The 20511-nt window shown below is 42.2% G+C and overlaps 1 protein-coding gene across 2 annotated transcripts in view; it reads left to right on the top strand.

Moving 5' to 3' along the window:
- LOC144698770 (SWI/SNF-related matrix-associated actin-dependent regulator of chromatin subfamily A containing DEAD/H box 1-like) overlaps positions 1–20511 on the top strand; it is a 97470-nt gene that overhangs the window by 52178 nt on the left and 24781 nt on the right. For both annotated transcript variants that reach the window (XR_013580551.1, XM_078570517.1), the window contains exons 9-10: positions 8845–9047; positions 20413–20503. Coding sequence is in view for 1 of the 2 variants with exons in the window: in XM_078570517.1 (XP_078426643.1) it covers positions 8845–9047; positions 20413–20503 (294 nt within the window). In the remaining variant the exon portion in view is untranslated. The remainder of the gene's footprint in view (positions 1–8844; positions 9048–20412; positions 20504–20511) is intronic.

Genomic DNA, 20511 nt, shown 5'->3' with positions numbered 1-20511 from the left:
TTCTCAAGAGTGTTTTCCATTGACTTCAATCTTGTCCTTTTGTCTACTTACCTATTATCCCACTCTACCTTGGTGCTTTTGAGCTTTTTGAGGAATGAAATATCCTGATGCTAAGTGTTGCATTGTAGATATTAAAAATATATTGTAGTGAGAAGTAGCAATCAGCAGAGTCTCCAGACTTGCTGATCAAGAAGCTCATACAAATGTGAACCATTCAGCCTTTGTCCTCTGGCCTCTTAAAAGTTGTGTTACACAGAGACACCTGAGGACTCCAATGCTTCTCATTGAACAACATAGGTCTTCTTGTCAATCATTCCACTTTGTTGCTTAGGAGTCATTTGATCCCTCTCCCTGTGAGATTACCGATAAAATAGAATCCAATCACACCCCTTCTATGAAATAATTATATTGAATAATGTCATGCACCCAGGCAAAAAAAAAAAGTCGTCGTCTTCTGCAGATTGGAAAAGATCTAGTGCAGTTTATCTGGGTTGCAACTATTGAATCTTTCCCCAAATATGAATTTACTGTCACTGTGTTCTAATGGTGCAATGTACAGAACATTGTTAATGAGGACTGAGGCGGCACCAAAATCAGTGTTATCATCTGCACAGTGTTATAAATAACTAATAGGATAGTTTCCTGTCAAATTAGCAATATTGCACAATGCTAATAAAGTAAAATTTGTACTCTGCTTTATTTATTAGTCGCGGTGGGATCACCAATAGGACGCACACAAACAACACTGCATTATATCGTTGACTCTCTTATATAAAATGCAGCATGGGTCATTAATGTTAAGATGATATTTTGAACCAGGTGCCAACAGTGGGTGTTATCATTTTACTAGTACCTTTTGTGATTGATGAATTGACTGGTGAATCTTGAAGAGGAGGGGGACAGAGAGAAGTATCATGCATGATTGAGGGGGGGAGGTGTAGGGAGAAGTGGGCGTGGGTGTTGGTGGGGATGTGGGGAATAAGGGGCCCGGAAAGAGGAGAAGCACCAGGGCCCATGGTTTCTCTCCCTGATCCTGCCTGGATGGGTACATCCAAAATCCATGCAGAACATGCAACCATGCTGGTATCTCTGCTCCATCTCATTGTCTGGCAGCTGCACGTGCGACTGTGATGTGTCCTCACCAGATTGTGCTTCCTTTTGGTCTGAGGTAGGATACCCTGCCTAGGTGCTAGTTTCTGTTCTGGTGCTTGGTGCAGATAAAGGAAGCTTCCGCTTCCTTCTCAGAGTTTAGGGACCCTATGGAATGTTGGCACCAGCGCTCAGTGGTTCATTTGCACAACAGACAAAACAGGGAATGATAATGCCATTCTCAGCATTAAGAGTTGAGTGCACATAGACGTACGTCCGCTTTGGCAACAAGCCTGGCATTGTGAAATGTTATCCAATGTTGACATTTCACAGTTTCAAAAACACATTGTCATTTATCACTGATGGAAGCGTGTGCTCCCAAGTAGGTATCATGAATAATCCCTTATCGGTATAACATGCACCCTCCCCTTTAGCCTTGTACACACACATCTCAGTTGCACGCAACGCCCCTTGCAATCTCACTACCCCTGGGCCTGCCTCCTATTTTGCCTCCCTTGATGGACCAGCTCAACTCATTGCATACTAGCTCCAAAGCTGCTGCCTTGATTGGCGCAAGGAACACCGGATCTGGCACACTGCCTCCGTCCTCAATCTTTCACTGGTGTTCTGTGCCCTGTTCTACAAAAAAAAGCCACGTTGTGCGGTATTTACCAAATCATTGCAATCATTTCTTCACTCTTCTGACCTGTGGGCACTCCATGCATAGGAATCTACGTTGCCAAATTGACAATGAACTTTTCACAATTCTTTCCACCCAAAGAAAACCCTTTAATAGGCCTTGGAGCAGTGTAGATTGCAACAACCGGCCTTGCACTTCTGATCAATGCAAAACCTCATTACCCACATTGAGTCTTTCCACGCTTGTACACCTCCACAGTGGTGCCTCACTCACTCTCGTAGACCATATAAAGCTGTTCTGTTGAGGCACTTCCTGCATCAGAGTCCTTCTGAAGACCCCAAGACTATTGACCTCCGCTGAGACTTACATCCAGGCTGTGCTGGTGGGAGGGCTAGGAGGCCTCCCCTTACTATCATCTGGCATTAGGACCTGCTGTCTGGCACTTAGAGCCTGGAGGAGGGCTTGCAGGGAGACATCATTGAACCTTGGTGGCCATCCTCTTCCTTCCAAACTGGTCATCAGTTCTCTGCATTCTCTCACCATCTGTGGAGACACAAGTAGAGGTTGACGTCTAATTCTTAAGATATCCCTGCAATCATCAGGAGTCTGGTTGAAATTCATTCAGCTTTCTCCAGCCTACCACAGTTCCATTAATTTACCCATAGATAATTAGAGAGACAAACACAAAAATTGTCACTCACCAGTGTAAATTATTCAAACCTTTTATTAACAGCAGCAAAATGTCAATGACACAATTGCTCTCAACTCTGGGGCACCTGACATAGCCCCATGCCAGGAGCCCCTTTAAATGAGTGGCCATGATCTCCTTCTGGGTCACCACCTGTTTTGATAGTGTCTGGAGGTCCCACCCTCCATCAACCATTGGGCAAGCAAACACCCTCAGGTAGCCCCGTTGGCCGAGAACACGCTTGGCAGCCTTTAATTGGCCCATTAGCATATTATTCAAAATCTCTCCAAGTAGGGGCAGGTGTCAGTGATCTGCAGACTTCCTGACCATTCAGCTACCCACCACAGCCTGAAGTAAAATTCAGCCCCCTCTTGCCCCTCTGCTTTCCCTCCTCTCTTGCCTCCCCCTCTCTCCCCACACACCCCCCCACCCCCAAAACACCTTTCAGACACTGGGCAGCTGTGTATTTTGCTTCATTGCATCTCGTGTCAAAACCAAATAAGGTCAGGTATAGTGACAGGTAAATGAATAATTCTATACTACAAACGTGCCTCAAAGTAACCTTTAAAAGCCTTCCCATGCAATACTACTATGAACAGTGGAAGCAGTGTTTAGTCACTTTTCTATAAATCAGTCACCTGCTTATAGCAGCTATAGCTCTTATATGTAATACCATCAATCAATGAATTATCATGTAGAATGGTCACTCACATACAAGTACACTGCTAAACCTTTTTCTCAGCTGTTCTGTATGACAACTTCTAAACCGCACACGCAAAGAATAGTCAGGGCTTTGGATCCAAGGGGAATTTGGTATTACTGAGTGCAGTTGGGTGGGATTGAAATTAGAAGTGGTTTCTATATGTTGGAAGATCTATAACCGAATTTCTAAAAATTCAGTTGTTGGAATATCACAGCACAGAAGGAGGCCATTTGATCATGCCCGTGCTGGCTCTTTGAAAGAGCTAATTACAGGAAATTGCCTTGAAACAGAAAACTTTAATGAATGAAATCTAGAAACTTCATGGTTTTCTCTGCTGCCAACTGAGAACCCTGATTAAAATGGCCACATGTGAATTAGAGCCAATTGAACCAGTCCTGTGAATGTTTTGTAATATAACAGTTGTTTTTCGCTTTTCGTATTCTTCCAACCATCCTGTTGATACAGGAAAATCAGATTATGGATATTCCATGCAACCCAGGCGAGGTTAGCTGAAACTTATTTAACCTTTATGAAGGTAGAGGACTAAATGCAACCACTATGATTCATTTGGCTGGGCACAGTTTTGAAGAAATAGTGCCCATCATAATGCCCATCGTATCCCACTATCAATTTTTTTCTTGAATTTACTGATAGGCAGTCCTAACTGCCTCTGTTGCCAGTCTGCTCTGTATATTCATCAGCCTCTAGTTAAAATGGTTGAATCCAAACCATGTTTTCATCTTCTTGACTCTTAAATTTGAGGACATGCCCTTTTGTAGAAACAATGACTGTTTATCTTGTCTAAGATCTTAGATACTTCCACGTGTTTACCTTGTGCCTTCGCCTCTTCAGCCTAAAAATTCCAGGTTTCTGCAGATTTTTCCTCATAACTCAGGTTCCTAATGTGAGCTGTTAATTTTGTTACTGTCCATTGCATCATCAGTGCCTTGATATCTTTCTGGTATACAATGATGTAGACACTGGTCATCGGTTTGCTCTATTGAAGAAGGTAGAGTGATGTACAGCCTCAGAAATAACCCAGAGTTCCTATTTCCATTATCAGCAAGTTAGAATTGGTCCGGTGTTTCCATTATGTACGTTTTATAGAATAATACAGAACAGGGGGCTACCATTTGACTCATTGTGCCTGTTCTTGCTCTTTGAAAATTAGTCCCACTTTCCTGCTCTTTCCCATAGCTCTACAAATTTTTCCTTTTTAAGTTTTGAAAGTTACTGTTGAATCTGCTTTCACCACCCTTTTAGGTGCTGCATTTCAGACCATAGGGAAGGCGATGGCATAGTGGTATTTTCACTAGACTAGTTAGTATTCGAGAAACCCAGGATAATGCTCTGGGGACCTGGGTTTGAATCCCGCTACGGCAGATGGTGAAATTTGAATTCAATAAAATATCTGGAATTAAAATTCTGATGCCCATGAAACCATTGCCGATTGTCGTAAAAACCCATCTGATCCACTAATGTCCTTTAGGGAAAGAATCTGCCATCCTTACCTAGTGTGGCCTACATTGATTTCAGACCCACAGCAGTAGTTGACACTCAAACGCCCCCTGAGCAAGGGCAATTAGGTATGGGCAATAAATGCTGGCCTAGCCAGAGATGCCCACATCCCATGAACGAATATAAAAAAAATAAATCCCTCCTTAACTCCCCTTTGCTTTTTTTGTCCCCTTAATTCTATGACCTCTGGTTACTGACCTTTGTACCTATGCCTCTGCATGTGGAGCTCTAGAATTCTATGTGGACCACATTAAACCAAAGCATCACAATAATTTCCCATCACTGTCACTTGAGGCAAGTGTCCCACAGCACCTGCCCTCTATCTGTAAATGGCTCAGATCCCAGGTTGGGAATGATGCCACAAGTGTGTCTTTTACTGCTGAAGATCCTTTAGCTCTGCAGCAAGAAGGAAAAATGTTTTTTTATTTTGCAGTTCTCTCTTTATCTAGCTTCTTGCCTATCATGAAACACATTGGAGTTTACAATTTATACAAAATTGATTATTTCCCCTCATTAATTTGTGAACTGTAAGAGGAAAATTGTGTTTTTGGGGTTTAGTCTGGATTCTGTATCGTCAGATTATAGTGTGTTCCTGAATTTGTTTGTACTTGTATTCCTATGTAAAAAAAGGTTTAGTTATTAGCAGCTTTCTTGTTACATCAATTGTGAATGTTTGTATGTGTGCATTTCTATGTACAATGTGTTCTCTCTCTCTCTCTCTCTCTTTCTCTCCTCATGGGATTGGGGATATATTGGCATGGATTAAGAATTGGCTAGTAGATAAGAAACAAAGTAGGAATAACTGGTCTCTTTTTTTTGGACTGGCAGGCTGTGACTAGTGGAGTACTGCAGGGATCAGTACTTGGCCCCAGCTATTCACAATATATGTCAATGATTTAGATGAGGGAACCATGTAATATTTCCAAAGTTTGCTGCTGACACAAAACTAGGTGAGAATGTGAGTGGTGAGGAGGATGTTAAGAGGCTTCAAGACTATTTAGACAAGTTGAGCGAGTGGGCAAATGCATGACAGATGCAGTATAAGGTGAATAAGTGTGAAGTTACCCACTTCAGTAGGAAAAACAGAATGCCGAGTATTATTTAAATAGTGATAGATTGGGAAATGTTGATTTAGGACCTGGGTGCCCTTGTATATCCATTACCGAAAGCAAACATGCAGGTACAGCAAGCAGTTAGGAAGGCAAATGGTTGTTGGCCTTCCTTGCAAGAGGATTTGATTACTGGAGCAAGGATGTCTTACTGCAGCTGTACAGGGCCTTGGTGAGACCACACCTAGAGTACTGTGTGCAGTTTTGGTCTCCTTACCTAAGAAAGGATATAATTGCCATAGAGGGAGTGCAGCAAAGGTTCACCAGACTGATTCCTGCGATGGCAGGATTGTTGGATGAAGCGAAATTGGATTGACTAGGCCTGTATTCACAGGAGTTTAGAAGAATGAGAGGGGATCTCATTAAACCGTACAAAATCCAGACAGGGCTGGACAGACTGGATGCAGGAATGATGTTTCCTCTGGCTGGACGGTGTGGAACAAGCGGTCACAGTCTCCGGATATGGTGTAGGCCATTTAGGACTGAAATAAGGAGAAATTTCTACACTCGGGCCGTGCATCTGTGGAATTCTCTACCGCAGAAGGCTGTGGAGGCCAAGTCACTGCATATATTCGAGGAGGAGTTAAATTCTAGACACTAAAGGAGTCAAGGGGTATGGGGAGAGAGCAGGAGTATGGCATTGAGATAGCAGATCAGCCATGATCATATTGAATGGCTCGAAGGGCTGAATGGTCTACTCCTATTTTCTATGTTGAAGAGGAACTTTTGAAATATTGCTGAAGCCTGGGAGGACCTCTTGTTCCTATGAAATGGATGTTTGTTCAGCCAAAGGGCTAAGCCAGTTGGAAAGCTTGTCAGAAGGATGCTCAAGTGAATGAAAGAAGTGCTCTATAAAGAACAGGAGTTCAGAGAAGCCAGTAGCTTTACCAATATTGTGGAGGGCAGTGTCTCCATTACCACCTCATCTGTGTACTGCAGCAGTTATTACTGGTATGAACAGTTGTCCCCTACCCACAGGTACTTTCACTATTTTTTCCACTCCCCATTAGGTTGCACTGTGAACTTCCTTCCCAGCACTGCCCTCTTCAGTAGAAGTCTGTACAAGGCACACCACTACCAGTTCCTTCCATAAACAGCACTTGTGTTTTTAACCTTCCAATATCAATAATCAGCAGGATAGTTTGTGCCATCAATGTCAACTACTCATTCCTCCTCCTAGGATAAGGCAGCAATTTTTTTTGTTATTCATGAGATGAGAGTTGCTAGCAAGGTCAGCATTTATTGCCCATCCCTAATTGCTCTTGAGAAGGTAATTGTGAGCCACCTTCTTGAACCACATCAATATGTATTGTGTAGGTGCACCCACTGTGCTGTTAGGAAGAGCGTTCCAGATTTTTGACCCAGCAACAGGAAAGGAATGGCAATATTTACAATAGATAGCCTGTTACTTGGAAAGGAGCTTGCAGGTGATGGTAGTGTTCCCATGCCTCTGCTGCCTTTGTTTTTATAACTGGTCAGGGGTTCAAAAGATGCTGTGAAGGAGCCTTGGCAAATTGCTGCAGTATGCTCCAACACTGCCACGTTGTGCCAATCAGGGTGACCAACTCTTGAGGAATAGATTATGGGACACTTTGGCATGGGGGGTGCTGCTGGTTAGCCTGAGAGAGCAGTGGGGGAACTGAGCTTGAGAGCAGGCCGCTGGGAGAAGAGTCGTAGTGTGCAGTTCTGGCGAGCAGTTGAGAGCAGGAAGGGGGAGGGGGGACCCATAGCCGCACACATTGATTCTGCTTGCTCACAACCCTGCTTCTCCGGTCACCTGCAGGACATCACCGACCTCAAACTCAAACCACATAGGTGCCGGGCCCGATGCATGTGTAGAAACGAAGCCTCCAGCAGAAGTAGTAGTCCGGGACAAAATGCATCCCGGAAAGACCAGACCCGGGATGTGGGACAAAAGGCCAAATTACAAGAAGATTGGTCCACTTGGCTCCAGTGGTGGAAAGATTGAATGTTTAATGGGGTGCGATTGAGCAGGCTGCTTTGTCCTGAATGGTGTCAAGCTTCTTAAATGCTGTTGGAAATGCACTTGTGCAGGCAAGTGGAGAGTATTCCATCACACTCCTGACTAGAGCCTTGTAGATGGTGGACAGGCTTTGGGGAGTCACTCGCTGCAGACCTCCCAACCTCTGATGAGCTCTTGTGGCCACAGTATTTATATGGCTGGCCCAGTAAAGTTTCTGATCCGTGGTAAGCTGCCAGGATGTTGATGGTGTGGGATTTTGCCATGATAATGCCATTGAATGCCAAGGAGAGATGTTGAATTCTCTTATCAGAGATGGTCATTGCCAATCACTTGTGTGGCACAGTTGTTACTTGCCACTTATTAACCCAAGCCTGAATGTTGTTCGGGTGTTGCTGTATGCGAACAGAGACAGCTGTCACAAAGGGGAGGTAATGCCTCCGGAAGGAGAGCCAGCAAAGGTGCATTCTCTATTTTTGAGGAGACCCTGCCAATATTAGAGGAAGTGGGAAGCAAGGTCCCAGTTCAAAGTTGTATACGCTTGTCCTTCATTCACGCTCCATCCAATTGTTACATCTTGAACGTTCACAGACAACTGTTCTGCGGTCTATGAGATGTGATATCACCCCCTGTTCTGGACGAATTAATGGCAGACAGAGCCTCGGTTTAACATTTCATCCAAAAGATTGCATGCAACAGTGCAACGTTCCATCCGAATTAAACTGAAATGAAAAACTGGATTTTACACTCAAGCCTGAAGCAGGACTTGAACCTACAGACTTTGGATTCAGAATCCGATTTGCTACCACAGAGCCACAGTTGACATAATATGCATTTACCCGCTCATACTGGATAGTAGGACATGCTTTGCTTAAAATGAGGACTAAGATGTACTGTTAATTGCACCCAGCCATGTTTTCTGCCTCCAAGCAAATGATGCTTATACTTGTGACATTAGTAGGGGGAGAAATAGTAATTTTGTTCCTAATGTTTTTGCATCCTTAATTTATTATGTAAAATCCACTAAATGTAGAAAACGGCTTCTTCAACTTTTTAAAGAGTATTTAAAAGTGCTAACTCTTTTGTGGACAATAACTGAGGTATCTTTTCTTTCAGTTTAAAAAATTTAATCGCTCACATGGTTTGTCTGAAGATTTGATATGGAACTGCAAAATAGTAATCCAGGAACGGGAAGTGGTACTTAAGCTTATGAACAGATGTGCAGAAATTTCCCAAAGGTTAGAGATGCAAGTGACAGAAATAACAGAAGATGGTGGAAGTCACAGGACCATTGAACAGCCAGCCATTCTGAGCAAAAGGTGGGCTTTTCCACTCAATACTTTGTAGGCTTTAATAAATGCAACATTTTAGTACAAAGTATAATCTGCTAAAAATAATTGAATGCATAACAAAACCTGTAGAAAGAAGATTAAGTAAACTTTATTCAAGTTGTAAATTGAACTAATATCTGCCTGTTAGAAGTAGCCCTTTTTTAAGTCTCTCTTGCATCATATTTTCCTCATTTAATAGGAACCAGAAGTTTTGGGCTGTAGATTTCTTCAGTTAGCAGAAAAATATGTAGAGTTCAGTAAAGCATTCGGGACCTAAAGCATATTAAGTAATTAAGTATCAACAGGTACTTGGACTATTTGAGACGCACCCTACATGTTTATAAGTTAGGTGTAAGGCATTGATATTTTAAAGTGCTACACTTGAAAACTGATATGTTGATAATGCTATCCAATATTTAAGAAATAATAAATCATAAACCAGGAAATTGTTGATAAACTAATCTTGATTAGATAGTGGAGGATGTTATCTTTTAAAGTATTCATGTAAAAGCTATAGATGGCATAATGGTGAGCAACATAGTTTTTGAGGAAGGCAGTCACACTGAAATATTTTGGGACATTAATAATTTTGTGAATGAAAGCTATCGATTGATTAAAAATTTGCTAGTACGCAAAAGACATTTGACAAACTTCAGTTTCTGAGCTTTAAGGAAGTTACATGTGGAATTAACAGTAAATTAGTGTGCCAGTCCAGAAAGAGATGGTCATGAATAGAAAGAATTTAAATGTTGCAAACAGTGAATAGTAAAGTTCTGCAGGGGTCTGTTTAGGTTCCCTAATGTGTACACTAAATATTATGAAATGAATATTTTAGTCTATTTAATAGGCAATATAAACTGCAAAAATAGTCATCTAGATTAAATTTAAGCGTTTCCTTAGAACGGAAAATGCTGGCAATACTCAGCAGGTCAGGCAGTATCTGTGGAGAGAAAAACACAGGCCATTGACCTGAAACGTTAACTTTCATCAGAACTAGAAAATGTTAGAAATGTAACAGGGTTCAAGCAAGGATTGATGGGGGTGTTGTAGTTGATGTGGTGCACATGGATTTTCAAAAGGTGTTAGATAAAGTGCGACATAACATTAGGTTTGTCTGCAAAGTTGAAACCCATGAAATAAAAGGGACAGTTGCAGCAGGAATGTGAAGTTGGCTTAATGATACAAAACGTTTAAGTATTATGAACTGAGGGGGATGGTGATGCACAAGGACTCCAGCTGGTACAATGAATGGATACGTGGCAGACCAAATTTAATGCAGTCAAGTGTGAAATGGTAGGTTTTGGCAGGAAGAACGAGGAAAGACAGTATAAATAAAGGATAAAATTCCAAAGTGGGTGCAGGAGCAGAGGAACCTGGGGGCAGAAATTTTAGGTTGGCGGGCGGGTACAACCAGTGGGTCTGGGATCAGCTAGGGAATGGACCGTCGACCACGATTTCATGCTGGCTGGCCAATTAACGACCAACCAGCGTAAGCGCGTGCTGCTGGGGTGGGGGCAGGAGCAGCGCGAACGCAGAAGTATGCGCATGTGCGGAGGTGCACGCGTAAAAGCTCCCCGAGGCTCGGAGCTGCCTCAGGGAGCTGAAGAATTTCGAAAATAAAAAATAAGGAATTTAAAAGTTAATAACGTCCCCTTATGTGACTCTGTCACATAAGCAGGGACATGTGAGAAATTAGTTTGAAAAATTTTAATTTTTTTAAATCACTGATTGAAACCTCATACTGCCCCGTGGATGAGGTTTCACAAAAATCCAAAGGCTGCTTGGCCTTTTTGCCTACCCACCAACTGTAAAGTTGAACAGGCAGCAAAAAGTTTTATTTAATTAGAACTTTAATGGCCTTAATAGGCCTGATATTAGGTCTATATTAGGATAGATATTAGGATAGGTCGGCGGGCGCATTGTTATCTCCCGTGCGCACCTGCCAACCGAAATATTGCGCAGTGACTTCGGAACACTTGACTGCTGTCATCGCGCGTCATTTTACGCTCATTCAGGTTGGGCGTGCGCCTGCCTGACAAGCACAATACTCTGCCCTAGGAATTTATATGGACACATAATTGAAAGTGGCAAGGCAGATTGAGAAAGCGATTAGTAAGGCATAAGGGATCTTGGCCTTTCTAAATAGAGGCTGAAAACACAAAAGCAAGGAAGTCATGATGTACTTTTATAAAACATTGGTTGGGCCTCAACTGGAGTAGTGTCCAATTCTGGGGGCCATACTTTAGGAATTATATGAAAGCACTGGGGTGGTGGCAGAAAAGATCTATGGGAATGGTTCTGGGAATGAGAGGCTTCACAGAATCGCACAGTAGAAGAGGCCCTTCGGCCCATTGAGTCTGCACTGACACGAGAAACACCTGACCTACTTACCTAATCCCATTTACCAGCACTTGGCCCATAGCCTTGAATGTTATGATGTGGCAAGTGCTCAACCAGATACTTTTTAAAGGATGTGAGGCAACCCGCCTCCACCACCCTCCCAGGCAGCGCATTCCAGACCGTCACCGCCCTCTGAATAAAAACGTTTTTCCTCACATCGCCCCCCTAAACCTCCTGCCCCTCACCTTGAACTTATGTCTCCTCGTGACTGACCCTTCAACTAAGGGGAACGGCTACTCCCTATCCACCCTGTCCATGTCCCTCATAACCTTGTACACCTCAATCAGGTTGCCCCTCAAACTTCTCTGCTCCAACGAAAACAACCCAAGTATATCAAACCTCTCTTCATAACTTAAATGTTTTATCCCGGGCAACATCCTGGTGAATCTCCTCTGCGCCCCCTCCAGTGCAATCACATCCTTCCTCTAATGTGACAACCAGAACTGCACACAGTACTCCAGCTGTGGCCTCACCAAGGTTCTATACAACTCCAACATCACCGCTCTACTTTTGTAATCTATGCCTCGATTGATAAAAGCAAGTGTCCCATATGCCTTTTTCACCACCCCACTAACATGCCCCTCCGCCTTCAGAGATCTATGGACACACACGCCAAGGTCCCATTGTTCCTCAGAACTTCCTAGTGTCATGCTGTTCATTGAATACTTCTTTGTCAAATTACTCCTTTCAAAGTGTATCACCTCACACTTTTCAGGGTTAAATTCCACCTGCCACTTATCTGCCCATTTTACCATCCTGTCTATATCTTCCTGTAGCCCAAGACACTCAACCTCACTGTTAACCACCCAGCCAACCTTTGTGTCATCCACAAACTTACTAATGCTCCCCCCCCCCCACATAATCATCTATGTCGTTTATATAAATAACGAATAATAGGGGACCACAGATCCTGCAGTATGACACTGGACACTGGCATCCAGTCACTAAAGCATCCTTCTGTCATCACCCTCTATCTCCTACAACTAAGCCAATTTTGAATTCACCTTATCAAATTACCCTGTATCCCATGTGCATTTGCCTTCTTTATAAGTCTCCCATGTGGGACCTTGTCAAAGGCTTTGCTGAAATCCATATAAACTACATCAACTGCACTACCCTCATCCACACACCTAGTCACCTCAAAAAATTCAATCAAATTTGTTTGGCATGACCTCCCTCTGACAAAGCCATGCTGGCTATCCCTGATCAAACCTTGCCTCTCCAAGTGGAGATAGATTCTCTCCTTCAGAATTTTCTCCAATAGTTTCCCTACCACTGACGTGAAACTGACTGGCCTGTAGTTCCCTGGTTTCTCTCTACAACCCTTCTTAAATAGCGGAACCACATTAGCTGTTCTCCAGTCCTGGCACCTCCCCTGTGGCTAGAGAGGAATTAAAAACTTGGGTCAGAGCCCCTGCGATCTCTTCCCTTGCCTCCCTCAGCAGTCTGGGACACACATCATCCGGACCTGGAGATTTGTCCACTTTTAAGCCTGCCAATACCTTGTCACTCCCGCTATCAATTTGCTTAAGAACCTCGCAGTCTCACTCCCCGAGTTCAATACCTTCATCCTCATTCTCTTGGGTGAAGACAGATGTGAAGCATTCATTCAGCACTCTACCGATGTCCTCTGGCTCCAGCCATAGATTGCCTTCTTGGTTCCTAATGTGCCCTACTCTTTCCCTGGTTATCCTCTTCCCATTGATATACCTATAGAATATCTTGGGATTTTCCCTACTTTTACCAGCCTGAGCTTTCTCATATCCCCTCTTTGCTCTCCTAATTGCTTTCTTAAGCTCCACCCTGCACTTTCTGTACTTCCCTAATGCCTCTGCTGATTTGCTCCCCTTGTACCTGCTAAAAGCCTCTCTTTCCCTTTTCATTGTATGCTGAATATCTCTGCTCATCCATTGTTCTCTGGGCTTCTTACTCCTTCCTATCACCCTAGAGGGCACATGTTGAGCCTGTACCCTCCCCATTTCCTTTTTGAATGCCCCCCACTGCTCCTCTGTAGATTTCCCCACAAGTAGCTGTTCTCAGTCTACCTTGGCCAGATCCTGCCTTATTTTACTAAAATCCACTCTCCCCCAATCCAAAACATTTTTTTGCAACTTGTCTATATCTTTGTCAATAACAAGCTTAAATTGTACCATGTTGTGGTCACTATCACTGAAATGCTCCCCTACACCACCCCAGCCACCTGTCCGGCTTCATTCCCCAGAATTAGGTCCAGCACTGCGCGTCCCTTGTTGGATCCTCTACATATTGACCTAAGAAGTTCTCCTGTATACATTTCAAGAAATCCACTCCATCCAAGCCCTTAACACTATGTCCCAATTAATGTTGGGAAAGTTGAAATCACCTAATATAATTACCCTATTGTTATTGTTTTTACACACCTCTGCAAATTGTGTACATATTTACTCCTCAATTTCCCGCTGACTATCTGGCGGTCTATAATAAACACCTAACAATATGGTGCCCCTTTTTTATTCCTAAGCTCTACCCACAAAGCTTCATTCGATGCCCCCTCCAAGATATCATCTCTCCTTACTCCAGTAACTGACTCCTTAACTAATAATGCAATGCCGCCTCCTCTTTTACCCCCTCCCCTGTCTCGCCTGAAGATTCTATATCCCGGAATGTTGAGCTGCCAATCCTGCTCCTCCCTCAATCACGTCTCAGTGATGACTACTACATCACAATTCCACATGTCAATCCTCACCCTTAACTCATCCATTTTACCAGTAATACTCCTGGCATTAAAGTAGAGGCCATCCAACCTTGCCTTAGTTCCTTGAAACTTAATGCAGCTGTACTCCCTCTGATTTGATTATTTTACTGTATTATGAACCTGGTTGAGGGCCCTGTCAACCACCGTGGGTGGGAAACCTCAGTTAAGGAAGACATGTCCGAAGCACTGTTTTGGAAAGTGGCATCATCAGAACAGAAGGAGGTGAAGGAACTGAGAGAATGGGATGGGGTCCTTACAGGAGTCAATGTGTGAGGAGCTGTAGCCAAGGTAGCTGTGGGAGTCGGTAGGCTTGTAATGAATATTGATGGACAGTCTATCGCCAGAAATTGAGACAGAGAGGTCAAGGAAGTGAAGTGTCGGAGATGGACCATGTGAAAGTGATGGAGGGGTGGAAATTGTATGCAAAATTGATAAATTTTTCCAGGTCCAGGTGAGAGACTGAAGTGGCACCGAAACAGTCATCGATGTACTGAAAGAAGAGTTGAGGGGGTGCCTGAGTAGTAACAAGGAATGTTCCACATACCCCATAAAGGGATGGGCATAACTGGGGCCCATGTGGGTACCCATAGCCACACCTTTTATTTGGAGGAAATGAGACTCAATCCCCTCCCACGGCACCTTCCCATGCAATCGCAGAAGGTGCAACACTTGCCCCTTTACTTCCCCCCTCCTCACCGTCCAAAGGCCCAAACACTCCTTTCAAGTGAAGCAGCACTTCACTTGCACTTCCCTGAATTTGGTCTACTGCATTCACTGCTCCCAATACGATCTCCTCCATATTGGAGAGACCAAACGCCAACTGGGTGACAGCTTTGCGGAACACCTTTGGTCTGTCCGCAAGCATGACCTAGACCTTCCTGTCGCTTGCCATTTCAACATTCCATCCTGCTGTCATGCCCACACGTCCGTCCTTGGCCTGCTGCAATGTTCCAGTGAAGCTCAACACAAACTGGAGGAACAGCACCTCATCTTCTGATTAGGCACTTTACAGCCTTCCAGACTTAACATTGAGTTCAACAATTTCAGACCATGAACCCTGTCCTCTATCCCCACCCCCTTTTTTCATCCCTCTTTTTTCCATATTCATTTTTATTTTTTACATTTTTATTAATTTTTTTCCCACTTATTTTCATTATTTAAAAAAAAAATTATTTCCATTTTCATTCATTGTTTTATCCCCAGCTTTTAGCCTAATTTCGATCTTTCGTCCCACCCCACTCCTACTAGGGCCATCTGTCACTTTCCAGAGTGCTTACCCTGGTCCGGCCATCATCACATTTTGCTTTTTTAATGTCACCATTAGCACCTCATTTAGCCAGTACCACCACCATTAACAACCCTTTGACCTTTTGTTTATGACATCTTTTGCCATCTCTCCTTTGCCTCCACCTATCGCTGGCCTTCTATCCTGCTTCACCGGTTCCACCCCCCCTTAATCAGTATATATTTCACTACATCTCTACCTCCCCTCAGACCTGAAGAAGAGTCATACAGACTCGAAACGTTCTCTCTCGCTCTCTTTCTCTCTCTCTCTCTTCTCCCCCCCACCACAGGTGCTGTCAGACCTGCTGAGTTTTTCCAGCATTTTTTTGTTTTCGTTTCAGATTTCCAACATCTGCAGTATTTTGCCTACACTTCCTCCCACCCATTTTCACTAAGGACTCTTTTCCATTCCCCCAGTTTCTCTATCTTTGTTGCATATGTTCTGATTATGCCACCTTCCGTACCAGTGCTTTTCAAAAAAATTCATTTATATAATGAGCTTTGCTGGTAGGGCCAGCATTTATTGCCGACACCTAATTACCCTTAAGAAGGCAGCAGTGAACCACCTTCTTGAAACGCTGCAGCCTATGTGGTGTGATTGCACCTATGGTGCTATTAGGCAGAGTGTTCCAGGGTTTTGAACTGGTTTTATTGAAGGAACAGGAATATATTTCCAAGTCAAGATTATATGTGACTTGGAGTGGAAATTTGAGGTAAATTCCATCAAGTTCAGTGGAGTAGGAGAGAGTAAGATTATAATTAGTTTGAAACAAGTGTTCCTTTGATACTTTTATTCTGGGACAACACAAATCTTTGGAAATTATATATATTTTTTCAAGTGTCTTTTATGACCTCAGGACATTCTAGACACTTTAGTAACTGGATTACTTTTAAACTTTAGGCACTGTTATAATGTAGGAAGCACAGCAACCAATTTGCTCACAACATGGTCCCACAAGCTGCATTGAGATTAATATTTTACTGGTGGATAAATGTTAGCCAGGACACCAGGTAAATTCCCTCACATTTGAATTGTGTTGAACAGGGACTTTTGTGTTCACTCTCAATGGTCTTAATTTAATGTCTCAGCTGAAAAATGGCATTTTCGACAGTGCAGAGCTTCCTTGATACTGCATGATAGTTACTCTAGATTATGTGGTGAAATCTTCAGAGGGGAGCCTGAATCCACAACTTTGACTCAAAGATGTGAGTGCTGCTACTGACCAAGCAGATTTCTTGGTATCTGTGAACTGATCTTTTAATGCCTTCCTGAGCCAAGGATTCATTGTCCGGTACCAAGAGTGCATATAATTCTAGTAGTGCCAGTCTGACCTTTAAGCTATTGGTGATTGAGACAACTTGCAAAGGGATATTTTGGTTGGTTTAGTTTGCTCTGTGGAGAAGCTTACTTTTTTTTTAAACTTTTTAATGGTACCTTTCTGTTCTGCTCATTGTTCAACCAGCTATTCTGCTGTATGCTTATAGTTTATCTTCTGTCCTCTCTCTCATGGTGATTCCTCATCTACCACACCTCTAATAAAGTTTATGCCACGAGTTCACAAACTTAGCTCCTGCAATTTTCTCCACCTCCTCATGTTAGTGTGATGCATTGAACAAGGCCTCTCATGTCTTGTACATACAGTGCACTAATAGCTCTCAGCCTGATGAATGCAACATTTATTCTTTTTTGAAACAGAATAAATACATCAATAAATCAAAATAATATTGATTGACTTTGCACTCTTGAAAGCCCAATATCAAAGTTAAAATACTTGTACTTAGTTTCCCTTCAAAAGGTATATGAGAGAAAAAATAGAAGGATATGCTCATAGGATGGGAGGAGGTTCGTATAGAACATAAACATGGGTATAGACCAATTGGGCAAAATAACCTGTTTTAGTGCTGTAAATTCTATGTAATGAATAAGAAGTTTGAGGCAGCAAACATCCCCTCCTGTTCTGTTGAGATGTAATCCAGGAGCCCCTCTGGTGGTTGTATGTGTACTTTTGCTATGATATGTCGTGAATTTTGAATTAACCAGAAACGTAGATGGTTAAACATGAATATGTGGGTTTTCTGACAAATTAGCTATGTTCAAAACAATGCAACATGGTAATGTTTTGTATTGGAGAAATGCATGTTCCATCTCATTCACTCCTCCAAATCTCTGATGATTTCCTTACTGTGTATTAGGACTGTGGATTCAAAACAATTAGTTCTAGTATCAAATTTATCTAGTCTTTTTTTTTTCTTAAATTTTTCCATGGTTTTCTGTTCCATCATCCTTACTCAAGGACCATTTGGACCAAATGGCCTGTTTCTGTGCTGTATATTCTATCACCTTAAGTTTTAAAAGTAACTTATTTTCTTTTGACACTGTTGCTTTCAAATTATCTCTGCTGTCCTCAAATCATCATCATAATAGAGGCACTTTTCTGAATCCAAAATGTTGATAGCTGGGAAAATCTTAAGATTTCTGTCAAGCCATGTTTTTCTCTGTTCCCTTCCACTATCCCCTCATCTTTAGAGTCAGGTCAATAATTCTACATCTTTTGTTAATTGGAAACTAAAATAAAGATCAGATATAACTTCAATATATCTCAACTATACTTCCATTTAATATGTAATCAATATATTATTTTTGTCTGCACTCAATGCTTTGCATGTATCAGTGTTGAACTCCGTTTAGCATATCTATCTACTGAATTATCTGTCCTGATCTCTGTCAGTTAACTCGCATTGATTAGCATCATTGACCACTGCACTTAATGTAATCTGCACATTTAGACAGTATTCCACCCTTTCAGTCATTTGTTCATAGATAAAAATGAACTGAAGGGCCTAATTGAGATCTTTGTTCGTGAAGTAGTCAAATGAAAACTCCTTTCTTGTGCCAATAATAGATAAAACAGCGCTAATGTTAAATTTTTATGCTGTTGTGTACATGGTGATCTTTTGAAGTTTGAGAAATAACCAAATATAAATACAAAATAATTACTTTATTAAACCAAGTATTTGTTTTAAATCACTAATTGTGTAATGACCTATAATCTGCAGCCTTTGATGTGGTTGATCATACTTTACTCCTTCAGCACCTTTCTGCTGTCCACCCACTCTTGTTTCCACTCTTGTTTATCCATGCAAGCTGGGGACATCTCTTGTAGTAGCATTTCTTTGTATTCCTATTCCATTGCCTTGGAAGTGCCCCAAGGATCTGTTCTTGGTCCCACACCTCTTTTTCATTTAATATGATGTCTCATTGGCAACAACATTCATGGAATCAGTTTGCGTGTGTTTGCTGATGGATTACAGGGTAGATGAAACAGAACCAGTAGATGTTGTGTATTTGGATTTCCAAAAATCATTTGATAAGGTGCACATAAAAGGTTGCGACACAATAAGAGCTTGTGGTGTTGGGGTTGATTTCTCATCATGGATTGAAATGATTGGCTAATTAACAGGAAACTGTCTCAGATAAATAGGCCATTTTCAACTTGGTAAACTATAACCAGTGAAGTGCCTCAGGGATCAATACAGGGGGCCCCAACTATTCATGATCTCTGTCCCTTCATCCAAGTCATTAATAGACTGTATTATAACTGAATTTGCTGACAGTACATAGGTAGGAAAGCAAGTTGCGAGGAGGAAGCAGAAGGGTATTCAAAGAGATATATTGGTACGTTAAGCGAGTGGGCAAAAATTTGGCAGATGGAGCATAATATCGAAAATTTTGAGGGTGTCCACATTCACAGGAAGAATAGAAAAGCAGAATATTTAAATAGAGAGACTGCAAAACTTTGTGGTACAAAGGGATCTGGGTGACTTGTACATGATTCACAAAAAGTTAATATGCAGGTAGAGCAAGTATTTAGGAAAGCAAATGAAATGTCCTGTATTGCAAGGGGGGTTGGAGTATAAAAGTGAGGAAACCTTGTTACAACTGTGTATAGGACAGTGGTGAGACCGCACCTGCAGTATTGTTTACAGTTTTGGTCTCCTACTTGAGGAGGGATATCCTACATTGGAGGCAATTCAAAGAAGGTTCACTAGGCCGATTCCTGGGATGAACGGGTTGTCTTATGAGGAAAGGTTGAGCAGGTTGGGCCTATACTCATTGGAGTTTAGAAGAATGAAAGGTGATCTTATTGAAACAAATAAGGTTCCGAGGCAGCTTGACAGGATCGATGCTGAAAGGATGTTTCCACTCATGGGGATATCTAGAACTAGGGGGCACAGTTTCAAAATAAGGGGTCTCCCATTTCAGACGGAGATGAGGAAAAGTTTCTTTTCTCAGAGGGTTGTTAGTCTTTGGAATGCTCTTCCCCATTGAGCAGTGGAGGTTGGGTCATTGAATACATTCAAGTCTGAGTTAGACAGATTTTTGATCTACAAGGAGTCTAGGGTTATGGGGGCAGGCAGGAAAGTGGAGTGATGGCCACAATCAGATTAGTTATGATCTTACTGAATGGCAGAGCAGGCTTGATGGACCAATTGGCCTAATCCTGCTCTTTTTCTTATGATCTTATGAAACCCAACTGTAATTCCCTGCAATGATTGCTTGTCTGACATCCAATCTTGAATGAGCTGTAATTTCCTCCAGCTAAACGTTGAACATTGTCTTCAGCCCCCGCCAGAGTCTCAGTACATTAGCCACTCACTCTGGCCACTTTTTTTTTCTTTAAGATTGTGTTGTATCAGTAACAAAATACGATGTTTACATGTGCTAATGTATTGATTATAATACTAACTGATCTGCCATGGCATTTTTCATGAAGGATATAGCTTTATAACAATACGAGTGTTGTCAAAAATGGTGTGACAGCAAAAGCATTATAGAAAGTCAGTCAAGTAGTTTGTAGGGAGTGTATGCCATACGCAGGAGTTTTTTTTCTAAGCCTGTGTCTTACCTACCTTTTGCTATGTTGTGTTCTACAGTTTGGAGCTTAAACCGTATCAACTAGTTGGATTAAATTGGTTGGTCTTACTGAATAAACATCGAGTGAATGGTATATTAGCAGATGAAATGGTAAGTAA

This window comes from Cetorhinus maximus, chromosome 1, assembly GCF_964194155.1.
Source record: "Cetorhinus maximus chromosome 1, sCetMax3.hap1.1, whole genome shotgun sequence".
Lineage (NCBI taxonomy): Eukaryota > Metazoa > Chordata > Chondrichthyes > Lamniformes > Cetorhinidae > Cetorhinus > Cetorhinus maximus.
Note: the sequence above shows the minus strand (reverse complement) of the source record. Positions and strands in the feature narration are given on the sequence as shown.